Source organism: Chiloscyllium plagiosum, chromosome 24, assembly GCF_004010195.1.
Source record: "Chiloscyllium plagiosum isolate BGI_BamShark_2017 chromosome 24, ASM401019v2, whole genome shotgun sequence".
Classification (NCBI taxonomy): Eukaryota; Metazoa; Chordata; class Chondrichthyes; order Orectolobiformes; family Hemiscylliidae; genus Chiloscyllium; species Chiloscyllium plagiosum.
In genome coordinates this window covers 55,003,891-55,020,062 of record NC_057733.1, presented here as the reverse complement: position 1 = coordinate 55,020,062, position 16,172 = coordinate 55,003,891, and the positions used below count along the sequence as shown (strand labels likewise).

General features: G+C 44.5%; 1 protein-coding gene across 1 annotated transcript in view; it reads right to left on the bottom strand.

The window, feature by feature from the left end:
* si:ch73-281f12.4 (Ras-associating and dilute domain-containing protein-like) overlaps positions 1-16,172 on the bottom strand; it is a 108,804-nt gene that overhangs the window by 10,046 nt on the left and 82,586 nt on the right. Inside the window, exon 14 of the mRNA XM_043715238.1 lies at positions 6,140-6,240. Within this exon, the coding sequence (XP_043571173.1) occupies positions 6,140-6,240 (101 nt within the window). The remainder of the gene's footprint in view (positions 1-6,139; positions 6,241-16,172) is intronic.

Here is a 16,172-nt window from a genome sequence, read left to right as displayed (position 1 = left end):
GGGGGAGGGGGAGGGGGAGGGTGAGGGGGTGAGGGTGAGGAGGGTGAGCGGGATGAGGGTGAGGGGGGTGAGCGGGTGATGGCAATGCCGTGGTCAGCACCATTCAATCAGTGAAGTCTCGGCCGTGATCTTGCTCCACATTCAGGCTGCAGATCTCACTGTTGGGTTTTTTAAAATCCCACTATCATTGAGTAAACAAACGCACTCAGATGTTGGAGTTGGTGAAGGGGTTTTTCTGTCGGGTTGAAGCCACTGAGCTTGTTCTGGCTGGTTTTGTTCTCCTGAAGGGCTCTGGCTGTGTGGAATCTGTAAGGTTGATGTGGAATCATTAACTCCAGCCAGAAGCCTGGCTCTCCACAGCAGAAGCTTCCCTTTACCCCAGCAATGGGGCCAGGCTCCACCCTGCCCCCTTTTAGTTCTGATGCAGTTTATAAATCATCAGGAGGACGGAATTCCGTTAGATTCCAGAACTAAGCTCCAAATCAGAGCGTTGTCAAGGTAACAACTTCCTCCAATTCACAATGGAAAGTCTGCTCACTGGCCAATGTCTGAAACAGGAATAGACTGTCCTATCTGATCATTCACTCCCAACACATCCCGGATGCTGGTATCCTCTGTACTTATTCCCAGAAACTTCATGGAGCTGTGCTGAGAGGGTACGGAGCCTGCTGCAGGTGCAAGGATCCCACAGCCAACACTGGAAGAGATGCAGGAGGCTGTTCCCAGAGTCCTGGCCAACATTAGACACTGAACCACTCTGATAAACAGAGATTCTCCGGTCATTATCACACTGCTCTTTGTGGGATCTTACAGTGCACACACCGGCTGCCACTTTTTAACTTTACCTTACGTAGTGACTACACTCCAAAAGTACTTTATTGGATGAGAAGTACTTTGGGACATGCTAAGGTTATTGAAGGTGCTATGTAAATGCACCTGTCTTTTTAACAGCACAGGTCTGAACCTGAGCTTGGATCCTAACCAAGTTCTCACTCTGAAGCAGCAAATTGTCCCAGTGCAGAAAGAGGCCATTTGGCCCACTGAGTCTGTCAAAGGAGCGATTCATTTAGTGCAGTTCAGCATTTCTGCTCTGATCCCACTTCCAGGTGCTGTTTGGTCAAACCCCCAATGAGAGTGAAGATGTTTAATCCATTACTGGTCTCCATGGAGGTTACAGCAATATCTGACAGATACACACATGTCCTTCCTTGTACAGCTGACCCTGTACACCATATACACCCAGATCCCTGTACACCCAGATCCCAGATACACCCAGATCCCTGTACACCCAGATCCCATATACACCCAGATCCCTGTATACCCAGATCCCAGATACACATGGATCCCATATACACCTAGATCCCTGTACACCCAGGCTCCATATACACCCAGATCCTTGTATCCTGTACACCATATACACCCAGATTCCTGTACACATAGATCCCATATACACCCAGATCTCTGTACACCCAGATCCCAGATACACATAGATCCCATATACACCCAGATCCCTGTACACCCAGATCCCTGTACACCCAGATCCCAGATACACCCAGATCCCATATACACACAGATCTCTGTACACCCAGGCCCTATATACACCCAGGCCCCATATACACCAAGATCCCTGTATACCCCGGCCCCATATACACCAGAACCCTATACACCCAGATCCCTGCACACCAAGATCCCATATACACCCAGGACCCATATACACCCAGATCCGTGTACACCCCGGCCCCATATACACCCAGATCCCTGTATACCCAGATCCCATATACACCCAGGCCCCATATACACCCAGATCCCTGCACACTGAGATCCCATATACACTCAGGACACATCTACACCCAGATCCCCATACACCCGGATCCCCTATACACCCGTATCCCTGTACAGCCAGATCCTGCTTTCCATCTCTTTCCTAGCCCCTTAAACTTAGCTTTCAGAATCTCATCCCATTTGTGATATCCCTCTGTATATCCCTCATCAGTCCCACTTCGCTTGTTCCTATCTACAGTGTATATGCAAATTGAAGAATTTTACATTCCTGTTTATCTTAACAATGTGGGAAATACAGCAACCTTCCAGCAATAGTGGTATGACAGTATCGGAAAGTCAGCTGTTGCAGTTTGAGTTGAGGGATAGTCAGGGCTCAGGGACATTGCCTTATTCTTCCTTCAGGTCAGTGCTGTGGCATCTGTGCTGTACACCCAGGTCCCATACACACCTAGGTCCCATATACACCCAGATCCATGTATGTACGCCCAGATACCATATACACCCAGATCCCTGTACACCCCGGCCCCATGTACACCCAGATCCCATATACACCCAGATCCCTGCACACCAAGATCCCATATACACCCAGATCCCTGCACACCAAGATCCCATATACACCCAGATCCCTGCACACCAAGATCCCATATACACCCAGGACACATCTACACCCAGATCCCCATACACCCGTAACCCTGTACAGCCAGATCCCTGTACATCCAGATCCCATATACACCCAGATCCCTGTACACCCAGATACCACATACACCCAGATCCCTGTACACCCAGGCCCCATACACACTCAGATCCCATATATACCTAGATCCCATATATACCTAGATCCCATATACACCTGGATCCCATATACACCTGGATCCCATATACACCCGGATCCCTGTACATCCAGATCCCATATACACCCAGATCCCTGTACACCCAGATACCATATACACCCAGATCCCTGTACACTCAGGCCCCATATACACTCAGATCCCATATACACCTAGATCCCATATACACCTGGATCCCATATACACCTGGATCCCATATACACCCAGATCCCTGTACACCCAGATACCATATACACCCAGATCCCTGTACACCCAGGCCCCATATACAACCAGATCCGTGTACACTCAGGTCCCACATGCACCTGGACCCTCTCCAGCTGAATCTCTGTTCCAGTCGTCCCAAGTGACAGCTTGACTGTGGTGCTCAGTGTGAGCTTTGCCTACCCCTGCCCCCATCACCTTCTGTCCCAGTTGGGGATGGAGTCTCCAGGAAATGGGAAAAGGGCTCAGTTGTCAGCTAACCCCGAGGGCAAGACACACCGTGCCCACTGCCTCTCGATGAAAAGATGCCACAGCACTGACCTGAAGGAAGAATAAGGCAATGTCCCTGAGCCCTGACTATCCCTCAACTCAAACTGCAACAGCTGACTTTCCGATACTGTCATACCACTATTGCTGGAAGGTTGCTGTATTTCCCACATTGTTAAGATAAACAGGAATGTAAAATTCTTCAATTTGCATATACACTGTAGATAGGAACAAGCGAAGTGGGACTGATGAGGGATATACAGAGGGTTATCACAAATGGGATGAGATTCTGAAAGCTAAGTTTAAGGGGCTAGGAAAGAGATGGAAAGCAGGAGTTCAGAAGCAGTAATCCTGGGATCACTCCCAGCACCACGTGCTCATCAGACCACAATCAGCAAGAGTGAACTAGGCTGAAAATGGAGAACTGCTGAAGAAAGAAGGGCTTTAGGTTGCTGGGGTTTTGGGACTAATTCAGAGGTAAGTAGGACCTGCATGAGGTAAACAGTTACACCTTTAACGAGACCAGAAGGAATTATTTCACACCAAAAAGGGTCTGTTTCTGTGCTGTCCATCTCTAGGACTCTATAATCAAAGTGGTAAGTCGTCATTCTGTGACCGGGAATCAAACTGGGTCTCAGCAGTGAGAGCACTGAATCCTGACTAGCAGGCCAGTAGGGAAGACCCAGAGAAATATTCACACAGGTCAATTTCCAGCTACTTCAGAGGGTTTCCACTCGCCTCCTGTTAGGGAAGTGGCAGCATGAGAGACAATTCAGACACGAGCAAAACAAAGCTGCTTCTGGGAAGTTGAGAAGTTGTAAACAAAATGGAAGGCAGCTGAAACAAATGCCAACATCAAACAAAGTTAAAACATGGAACAAGTGTGTTTTTGTGAAAAGGGAAAATTGACCTTAGTAGTGAAGAAGTTACCATTTAAATTTGTAAATGATGCAGATCATTCCAAAACTAGGCTCCTAATTCTGAGCAAAGGATGATGGACAAGCTGGCTGTGGGCGTTTGGGAAAAGACATTAAAAGGTTTGACACTGTTCAGGCAATAGGTAGTGTTTAAAACAAAGATTCAGTTTACAACAAAGATACATTCCTTTAGGATTCAAAAACCCAACTGGAAAAGGGAGTCAGCTCGAACTAACAAAGGCCACTAAGATTATATTAGATCGAAGGAGGAGGTTTACAATGTTGCCAAAACAGTAATAAGCCTGAGGATCAGGAACAATTCAGAATTCAGCAAAAGGAAGATCAAGAAACTAAACAACAGAGAATAGAATGAGTGTAAACTCTATAGAAACATAAAAAGTGATGTCAAAGCTTCTAAAATTGTATAAACAGATTTGCAAAGACAAATGTGAGTCCATTATAGGCACAGTGAAATAATTTTTAATAGGAATAGCAGTAAATAGTTGCTTTGTGTCTGTTCTCATGGAGAAAGGAATCTGCAAGAAATCATAGATTCAAGGAACTAGTATAAATGAGGAACTGAAAAAAAATTAAATCCATTAAAAAAAATACTGGAGGTATTAATGGATATGATCTTATTGTCTTATGGAGTGAAAATTGAAAAAACTTTGGAATTATCTACATCCCAAATTGTTGAAAGAGGTTGCTTTAGAGCAAAAAATGCATTAATGACTGTCTTTCAAAATCCTATCAGTTCTGGATCAGTGTCATTTATTATGATCTTGGCCGTCAATCCAACTCAAAAGCCTGTTCCCACTTGCCCCCCAGATCCTTTGATCTGTTTAGCTCCACGGCACAGAGTACAAAGGGAGGAAGGAAACAGTGCCCAGCAAATTATGTTCAAATTATGTGCAACACTGTTTCAGCCTCAAATGAAGTATTGTGACCAGCCCTGGGCACTGACTTGAGGAAGGATGTTAGAGAGATTGGCGAGAATTGTTCCTGGATGATGGACTTCAGTTTTAGGGAAAGACTGAAGATGGAGACATTGTTTCCCTTCGACAAGAGGAGGCTGTGAGGACATTAGACAGAAATAGTCAAAATCATGAAAGTGGGTAATCCAAGATGGAGGATGGGAAAAATTTCTGGCTGTAAGAGCTGCTCCTTTTTTTGAGGTATTTTAGGTGCTGGAGGTGATTTCCTCAAATTCCAGGAGCAGCAATTACTGTTTTATATGCAGTTGCATTGGTTTGGAACTTTGGGAAAAAAAAGTCAAAACAACAGCAGTTTTAAAAGGGAGAAGAGCAGACAAAGGAAGGACATTGTGAGGACAGTGCAGGGGAGAGAGAGAAAGAGAGAGAGAACCTGCACAGTTACCGCCTTGGACATCGGAGTGCATCTGGGGAAATTTACAAACAGTGAAATTCACAACTAATCTTGGCCAGATGATGTGGTGGAGGCTGGTACAATTGCAACATTTAAGAGGTATCTGGATGGGTATATGAAGGTGCTGGCAGGTGGGACTAGATTGGGTTGGGATATCTGGTCAGCATGGGCGGGTTGGACTGAAAGGTCTGTTTCCATGCTGTACATCTTCATGACTCTATGAGGAGCTGGGGAGAGAAACTGTACCCATTGGTGAAAGGATTGAGAAGAGGACCCAGATTTAGATGACCAATAAAAGTAGCAAGAGAAATGTGCGCAGAAACCTTTCACAGAGCGAATGGTTGGGATCAGGAGGACATGGAGAGGACGGTAGAAGCAGTTTGCATTATAGCTTTCAAGAAGAAACTGGATAATGAGCTGAGTAGAAGGAGCCTGCACAACTGCAGGGTAAGGGCTGTGAGGGGGAATCACTGAGCTGTTCTTGCAGTGACCCAACATAGGAAGAATGGCCTTCGTTTGCTGTAACAATTCTGTGATTCTATGATTACAACAGCGACTACAGGTCAAAAAGTTACCCTAACCAGAATTAACAGGAACACTGTAACCTTGACACAGTGAGTAACAATTACCCTGCTTGAGTTTGAGACATATACTGTAATTAGGGTGTTTGTTTCCAGGTTACAGAATTAGGTTAGTCAATTAGGAAAAGTAAGGTTTGCAGTAAAGTGTTTTTCTCACCAGTCCATCCACTAATGCCAGACCGAGGCCATGAGGCCCTCTTTCTAAGTTGACAGTGAAGACCTCATCACCTGGCTCACTCTTCTGCTGACTGTAGCTATCTAGAGAGAAAAAGCAGAGTGCAAGTCAATCTAACCACAGCTCATGGTGCAAGTCACTGCACTGCCTCTCAGCACTTGCTATGGAGCAGGATTAGAGATACCCACAAGGAGAAAGATCAAAGAAACAAAAATACACAGAAATAGAAATGCAGGGCTGAAAAGGCTAGATACTTCTAGAAACTTACTTGGGGAGGGAGGGAGGGAGACAAAGAGACAGAGAGGGAGAGGCAGAGAGAAACACACACACACACAGGGAGAGACAGAGAGAAACACACACACACAGAGGGAGAGACAGAGAGAAACACACACAGAGATGGAGAGACAGAGAGAAACACACATACAGAGGGAGCGACAGAGAGAAACATACACACAGAGGGAGAGACAGAGAGAAACACACACAGAGGGAGAGACAGAGAGAAACACACACACAGAGGGAGAGACAGAGAGACACACACACAGAGGGAGAGACAGAGAGAAACACACACACAGAGGAGAGACAGAGAGAAACACACACAGAGGGAGAGACAGAGAGAAACACACACACAGAGGGAGAGACAGAGAGAAACACACACACAGAGGGAGAGACAGAGAGAAACACACACAGAGAGGGAGAGACAGAGAGAGTAGTCACGCGGGAATGCAGGAAATTAAGCAGTCAATCTGTACATACAGAGATTCCTTAAACAGCAATGTAGCCACACTAACATAATCACCTTTATGCTTTTGGTTGAGAGATAAATATTGGTCAGGATACCAGTGAGAATTCCTTTACTGGTCACTATACTGTGTGAAAGGGGTTTTTTGTCCATGAGGAGCATCAGCTTAGATAATGAAGAGGGATCACTGGACCCGAAATGTTAACTCCATCCCTCTCTCCACAGATGCTACCAGAACGGTGAGTTATGTTGTACTCTCTGTTTTTGTTTCAGCTTAGATGATTGTGCTTGAGTCTCCAAAGTGGAACGTGAACCTTCTGACTGAGGGGGAACAACTGTCTCTGAATCAGCCAGCATTTATTACCTATTGAGACTGTGCTGGGGAGCTGCCTTCTTGAACTGCTGCTATAAGTAGACCCACAATGCCCTTAGCGGGGGAATTCCAGGAGTTTGACACAGTAATAATGAATGAACGGTGATAAATTTCCAAGTCTGAATGGAGAGTGGCTTTCAGGGGAATTTGCAGATGGTGGTGTTGCCATGTATCTGCTGGCCTTGACCTTCCAGGTGGAAGTGATTGCGTGTTTTGAAGGTACTGTCTAAAGAAGACACAGTGACTTTCTGTGCAACACTACCCACGATTATGCCTGAGTATCAGTGGTAGAAGGAGTGAATATCAAAGGTGGTAGATGTGATGGGAATCAAGTGGGCTGCTGGATAGTGTTGAGCTTCTTGAGTATTGTTGGAGCTGCCCCCATCCAGGCAAGTGGGGAGTATTCCATCCCACTCCTGACTTGTGCCTTGTAGGTGGTGGACAGACTTTGGGGAATTGGAGATGAATTAGTCACGGCAGTATTCTAGCTTCTGGCCTTCTCTTATAGACACTGTGTTTATGTGATTAGTCCAATTTAGTTTTTGGTTATTGGTAACCTCCAGGATGTTGGGAATGGGGGATTCAGTGATGAAAACACTATTGAATGTCAGGGGGAGCTGGTTAGACTGTCTCTTGTTAGAAATGGTCATTGCTTGGCACTTGTGTGTGACATGAATGTTATTTATCACTTGACAGCCCAACCTGGATATTGTCCAGAACTTGCTACATTTGGTCATGGACTGCTTTAGTATCTGAAGAGTTGTGAATGGTACCGAACTTTGTGCATTGACTGTATCAGTGTTACCAAGTGAACAGCTAGATAAAGAAAGGAAAAGAGATACAGAGTGAAAGATGAAAAATGTGCACAGACCGAAACACAGAGTAAATCAGAGAGGTGAGCAGAAAAGAATGAGAGGACCAAGGTATCTGCACTTTTGTCTTCTTGATCTATCTGTGACCCTGCAGCTAGCGGTTTAAGTTAGTTCAGTTTAAGCAAAGTATGAACCAAGGTCCATATAACCTCAGCTTTTACAACATCAATAAGATTTCAATAACCTCTCTCACAAACCCAGCCCAGCGCCAACCTCACATTCACTAACACTCAGCCCAAATTCTTGGCAATGGAAGAATAGAGATGTTCACTTAGTGTTTGTTTTTGGAATGTTCTGAATAGATAATCCTCATGATATTGGGGCAATAATGTACACCCCACTGTTTCAGAGCTTCTCATCCCTGTTCCTGTTGGCTTCTTTCCCAGGTTAAAAAGCTCCAAGTCCCAGTTTGGAAAAGTTTCAAGTGGTCAAATTTCTGATAATGATAGTTCTTGGGAAGAGAACACATTCTCAGCATTGTAGAGATTAAAGAGAAGTTCAGAGGGGAGCCTGATTCTGGCTGTACACTGTGTATTCAGCTGTTCCACATTCTCATGACAGGAGCTCGAGCTGCTTCAGTCAAAAACATTCTCTTAATCAGATGTCCTTCAACTTTGGGTTTCTCAGCCTTTCTCCCATTCATTGCTGGGTACAGTACTGGGGGATATCCCTGGAGGTCCAGTAACAGGGGTACAGTGCTAGGGGATCTCCTAAGATCCAGTAAAGGAGATCACCCTGGAGTACAGTAATAGGAAGGTACCTCTTGGAAACAGTATTAGGGGATGCACCTGCTGTATATTGCTAGGAGGGTAGTCGCTTCAGAATACAGAGCTAGGGAAAGATCCTTTTCTATCTTGCCCAAGTATTTAGGATCGAGATAAGGAGGAATGTCCTCACTCAGGGGATGGGGTATGTTTGGAACTCTCTGCCCCAGAGGACTATGAAACTAGCAGAGAGATTGATACATTTCCATTCCTGATGAGTAATAGAGTCATACATCAAACAAAGAGGGGATGGTGCAGGAGACAGAGGACAAGCTATGACTAGAATGGTGGTGCAGGCTCGAGGGGCTGAATGGCCTCTTCCTACATCCATTCCGACTAGTTATGTTTTTGGAAGTGCCAGATCACACTGAACAGACCTTAGCATTGACTCCACAGTCTCATTTGACTTGTTTTAAGGTTAATGTGAGACCAAGTATCAGGTGCTTTTGTTGACAAATGGCTTGTGTGAGCCAGATTCTGAATCCACTGTTAAGGTACTTTCTGATGTCATTTTTTGATTCATTTGCAAGTGAGGAAGATTGAGTTCAGCCTCACAGTTGGATTGTGTGTTGAGTTGGTGGATTGCTGACAGTACAAAGAGAGGCAGCAAGCTGACAGCTGAGTTTAGGGCAGAGCCCATTAGCCGGAACATTCCCGATCACCTTCTGCCTTGAGCATGTCTGTGAAGCCTGCCCAAGTGGAATATCCCTCGAACAATCACAAGCAACTGGTAGAGAAGCATGGGCATGAGGGAGAGGCATTGGGAGAGAACAGTGTCCAGGCAGATCCTACTCCAGCTAAGGTGGTGAGTCACACCTATCATTGTTATTATTACAGTTCCTTCTTGCAGAAAGTGGCCAGTATGTGCCAGTGGTTAAGGGAAAGCTCAGAATTCCTCCCTAGAGGTCCACATTCCCAAGCCTCTCCCCCACCCCCTCCACTGACTGGCTAAACAGGATGGAGGGCCCTCATTGTTCTTGAAGTGACTCAGTTTGTTCTTGTTTTTCATTTATCCACTTTATTGCTCATCTCTTGACAAGTTGGTGGAAGCTGCCTTCTTGAACCGCTGCAGTCCACTCACTGTAGGTTGACCCACAATGCCCTTGGAGAGGGAATTCCAGGATTCTGACCCAGCAACACTGAAGGAACGGTGATATATTTCTAAGTCCAGATGGTGAGTGACTTGGAGGGGAACTTGCAGGGGATAGAGGAGTGTTCTCACCTATCTGCTGTCATTGTCCTTCTAATTTAGAAGATGCTGTCTAAGGAGCCTTGGTGAATTTCTGCAGTGCATCTTGTAGATAGTACAGACTGCTACTACTGAGCGCCGGTGATGGAGGGAGTGCATGTTTGTGGGCATGGTGCTAATTAAGCGGGGGCTGCTTTGTCCTGGATGGTGTCAAGCTTCTTTAGTGTTGTTGGAGTTGCCCCCATCCAAGCAAGTGGGGAGTATTCCATCACACTCCTGACTTTTGTCTTGGAGATGGTGGACAGATGTTTGGAAGACATAGGGTGAGTTACTTACTACTACATTTCCAGCCTCTGACCTGCTCTTGAAGTCACTGTATTTATATGGCTAGTCCAGTTTAATTTCTGGTCAATGGTAACTCCCAGGATGTTGCTAGTGGGGGGATTCAGCAATGGTAATGCCTATGAAGATCAGTAGTTATATTCTCTCATATTGGAGATGGTTCTTGCCTGGCACTTGTGTGTTGTACATGTTACATGTCACTTTTCAGCTCAAGCTGAAACATGTGTTATGTGTTTGAACCCAAGTATCAATCAATCAATCAATCAATCAGGGTCACTGTTAACACTCACACTCAGCTCCCTCTAGCTTCATGGGTTCTGCAGCATTAAAGCAGATCGCATGTAGAAGTTCAAAAGGCTATCAACCATAACACCATAAGATATAGGTACAGAAATAGACTACTCAGCCCATCGAGTCTGCTCCACAATTTACTCTGATATGTTTCTCAATTCCATTCTCCTGCCTTCTTCCTGTAACCACTGATCCCCTCACTAATCAAGAACCTATTTACCTCTGTCTTAAATACACTCAGTGATTTGGTCTCCATCACCCTCTGCATCGATGAGTCCCACAGATTCCCCACCCTCTGGCTGAAGAAATTCCTCCTCATCTCAGTTCGAAAGAGTCATCCTTTCACCCTGACACTATGCCCTCAGGTCCTAGTCTCTCCTACTAGTGGAAAGTTTTCCACCACCACATTATCCAGGCCTCTCCGTAATCTCTAAGTTTCAATTAGATTTGCCTCTCATCCTTCTAAACTCCAAGTACAGACTGAGGTTCTCAACCGCTCCTCATAGGACCAGCCCTTCAACCTGGATCATTCTTATAAACCTCCTCTGGACTTCCTCCCAGACCAGTACATTCTTCCTTGGATACCGGCCCAGTTCATAAAACTCTAATCCCTGTTGACACTGCGTGTGGGGATTTGAGTTTTGCAGCACATTTTACCCTGAAGCAGGGGTTCTGTTACCCTTGCTCTTCCTGTCCTTTTTCCACAATTCTTATTTGTTACCCCATCAAGCATATACCCTGCTCAAAATTATTATTGCCCTTTCTGGCAGCACAGTTCCAAATCACATTATTTTCTCTGAAGTCCGTGTCCCCTCCATGCTGCTGGTGGGAACCTTTCATCAGTTTTATCTCTACAAACCCACTCAAACAGCCTGCATTCTCCTCCCAAAGTATTTTCACATTCCTTTCCTGTTTTCAGTTTTAAAGCAATAATAATTCTCCACTGGGCTGCAGTGACTCACTTCCCTTTCCACTGCTGTTCAGTGTACTTTTGCTCATATTAACCAATTTTTCTCTGAAATTTGCTCCTCATCTTCCCTCCTCACTCCCTCTCCACGTGGTCTCTGTTCAGCTTCACTGGCCTGTTCCCTGGGTTAAAGCACAATGACAGGTTGCTGCCACTCAGCACAGAGCCAGCAAGGGGGCACGTAGCCCAGCTCAGCTGAACAGAGTGACTGTAACACGGTCTGAGCTGAGCAGATTTCTCCAGAAGTGACTGCAATCCAGATGGCCAAGGCTATTGTTCCTGCCATTGGCATTAATGAGGGCACTGTTCCATGCCAGGGAGTGGTGACCTGTTAACTGTGTGCTGTGAACTGAAAGAAGGGAGCGAGACACAGAATGGGAGGGAGAGGAAGAAACAACAACGGGAGATTGGGAAGACAGAGAATGAGTGGTAGAGAGACAATCAAGAGACAAACGCAGCACCTGGAAGAAAATCTAAAAATCAGACAAGAGAAAAGAGAATGGTGGTAGAGAGAGTGACAAGACAAAGAGAAAGAGAGAGATTGAGAATGCTTTGATCATTAATCAGTTAAAATGGAACCTGGGATCCAACTCAATGATAATTTTACTCTGTAACTAACCCTGTACTGTACCTTTCCTGGAAGCATTCAGTTCTAATGCATGAAATCATGGAGAAGGGGCCATTCTGCCTGCTGTGTCCATGCTAACTCTCTGCAAGAGAAACTCACCATTTTCCCTATAGTTCTGAAAACTTTTTCACTTCCATTAATTATCCGATTCTCTTTGCGATATCAATTACATTTGCCTCCACCAAACAGACAGGACTTCAGTCCCACATATTGATGCACAGAAAATGCACTAAATAACAAAAGAGATTGCAGAGTTTGTGACGTTATATCCTTCAGGCTGGGTCCAAAGAAAAGGTTGAGGGATCACCTTATAAAGCTCCTCAAAATTCTGGGGCTGAATACTGAGCGTATTTCTGTAGCCATGATGATTCCTTTTAAAATCCACTGAAAGTACAGGAATGGGAAATGAGTAAAGGTGGATAAATACTTTTATGATACTATGGCTTTAAGAGGTGTATTTTGTCCTGCTTTTTATTAATGAAGAAAGTTTGAGATATAGGTACACAGCTTTCTATTCAAAGTCAATAAAGTAAACAGCCTGTGAGGCCTTGGGGGTCTTTTTTTAAGTTGGGACAATAGAAGCAGCCTGACGGGGTGGAGTCAAGCTTCCACAGAACCAGGATTTTTAGTTTTAGCTTTTTGCAGTTGTTGGGGTCTTGAAGCAAGATATGAAAGCTCTTATCCCTCTTCCTATAACAGCTAAAACCTGGAGATCTCTTCCTGCTGCTTGAATCGCACATGAGACAATCTATTTTACTGAATTTGTCTTTACCAAGGGTGTGTTTATGGGATGTCACTACATTGGAACAGTCAATTAGTAGTACTTGATATACATATTGTTTTGTGAAGCTTTTCAATTGAGTTAAGCCAATTATTTTAATTTTATTTTGTTTGTACTTTAACAGTAATGTAAAAATAAAGTTTGTTTTCCTTAAAGTTGAATAGTTTGACCAATTGAATTGTATCTGGAATGCAAAGTCTTACATTTACTTTTAAAATAAGAAATGTTAGGGTCTAGGCTATCTTCTTAATATATTTTGAGGGGGTTTGTTGGGTCCATAACAGATTGATTCTTCCTTTTCAGTTTGACAGGTCTTGAAGGTGAATGTGGATGTGTAAAGCAGTTGCTCCTGAGAAATGGAGAAGACGGTTTAGACTTAGTTGAAATTGAGGTTATCTCAATGTAAGACATTTAGTCAGAGTTCCAGACTTGAAGTGTTTGGGTTAAACCCTGAAGAGTTTATTTCATACAGCCACAGTCATAAGAGTCATACAGCACAGAAAAAGACCCTTCAGTCTAGTTAGTCCAGGATGACCATGTTCCCAAACTAAACCAGTCCCACCCGCCCGTGTTTGGCCCATATCCCTCTAAACATTTCCTATTTATGTACCTGTCCAAATACATGGGAACACCACTCCATGCAAGTTCCCCTCCAAGCCACTCACCATCCTGACTTGGAAATATATCGCCGTTCCTTCACTGTCACTGAGTCAAAATCTTGGAATTGTGGGTCCACAAAGGTGGACTGCAGCGGTTCAAGAAGGCAGCTCACCCCCACCTTCCCAGGGGGGCAACTAGGGATGGGGTAATAAATGCTGGCCCAGTAAACAATCTTCAGGTCCCACAAACAAATAAAAAAGCACATATCAGAAAAGGAGAGCTGCAAGTATGGATAACAACTGAAAGAGAAATAGGAAGAAAGACAAAATGAGAAAGAAACATCAATGTTCAGGAGAAAAGAGCAGAGCAGACGAAAGAGAGACACAAGAGCGATGTAAGATAGCTACAACAAAAAGAAACAAAACAGATGGAGAAAGAAATGGAAGGAAAGCTGGCAATTTATTGCAGTTAGCTCTCATGCATTTTCTGTACATTTCTCTTGCTCTTTAATTAAGGTCAACATATTAAAGAGGTAAACGTGTGGCAAAGATTGGTGTGGCAGAAACAGGTTTGAATTCATGGGACATTGGTACCAGTACTGGGGAAGGAGGGACCTGTTCTGATGGCACAGATTCCACCTGAATCATACTGGGACCAGGGTTGTAGCAAATAACAGAACTAAGGCTATGGATAGGGGTTTAAACAACATAGTGAGGGGATAGGTTCAGTTGCATGGAAAATTATGGAAAAAGTTAAGGAACTGGGGAGGCTCAGCAAAGATTGAAGTTTCCAGGACAAGTAATCAGACAGAGTGTATGAAAGAGTCAGGAATCTAACTTCAGAAACAGCAGATTAAGACAACTATGAGACTGGGACAGTCAACACAGAACTGCAGATACTGTACTTAAATCTCTGCAGTATACAAAATGAGGTAAATGAGTTTGTAGCATAGATTGAAATTGGCAGGTTCCATGTTGTGGGTATCACAGAGACATAGGTACAAGAGGATCGGGGCTGGGAACTAAATATCTGAAGGGTCACTTGACTCGAAACATTAACTCTGATTTCTCTCCACAGGTGCTGCCAGACTTGAACTTTTCCAGCAACTTTTGTTTTTGTTTCAGATTTCCCACATCCTCAGTTCTTTCATTTTTTTTTAAATCCGAGAATACAGGTCCTGTCAAAAGGACAGGTAGATGGGCAGAGAGAGCAGGGTTTCCTTGTTGGTAAGAAATGAAATCAAATCAATAGTCAGAAGTGAGATCAAATGGCAGGTGTAGAATCTGTGTGGGGAACCACAAGAGGAAAAGCCCAGATGGGAATTATGTGCAGGCCTCCTAGCAGTAGTCAGAATGTGGGGAAGAAAATAAATCAGGCAATAGAAAAGCCATGTAAGAAAGGCACTATTACAATAATCATGGGGGGCTTCAATATGCGGGTGGACTGGGGAAATCAGGTTGGTAGTGGATCCCTATAAAAGGAATTTATGGAATGTTTATGAGATTTGTTTTGTGAGCAGCTTTTGGTGGAGCCCACTAGGGTGCAGGCAATTCTACATTTGTGATGTGCAATGAGGCAGACTTGGTTGGGAGCTAAGGTGAAGGAATCCCTCGGGGTCAGTGATCACCCTGCAGTTTGAGGGGGAGTAACTGGAATCAGATGTCATCTGAGTAAAAGGTCACTACAAATACAGGAAGGAGGAGCTGGCCAAAGTTGAATTGAAGGGAGTCTGGCAGGGAAGACAGTGGACTCGCAATTGCAGAGGTTTCTGGCAGTAATTCATCCCAAGGAAGAAGAAACATATGAAGGGGAGGTGAGGCAACTATGGCTGACAAGGGATGTCAGGGAGAGCATAAAAGCAAAAGAAAAAGCATATACTGTGGTGAAGATTAGTGAGGAGTCAGAGGATTGGGAAAACCAGCCGAGGACAACTAAAAGATCAATAGATGAATAGAAGATAAAATATGAGGATAAATTAGCTAATAATATAAAAGAGGATTGCAAGAGTCTTTTTTAGATATATAACAAGTAAGAGAGAGGCAAGAGTGGTGATTGGGTTATTGCAAAATGAGGCTGGAGAAGTTGTGGGGGACAAATGAATGACAGAGGAACTGAAAAGATACTTTGCATTAGTCTTCACATTGGAAGACACCAGCAGCAGACCAGAACTCCAAGAGAGTCAGGGTAGAGGTGTAATGGCCACCACGAAGGAGAAAGTGCTGTGGAAGCTGAAAGTTCTGAAGGTGGATAAACCACCAGGGCCAGACGGACTACAGATAGTGATTCTGCAGATGCTGGAGATCAGAGTCGAGAGTGTGGTGCTGGAAAAGCACAGCAGGTCAGGCAGCATCCGAGGAGCAGGAGAATCAATATTTCGGGTAGAAGCCTTCTGCTGTGCTTTTCCAGCACCACACTCTCGACCCAGATGGACTACAGCCCAGAGTTCTGAAGGAGATAGCTGAGGAAATT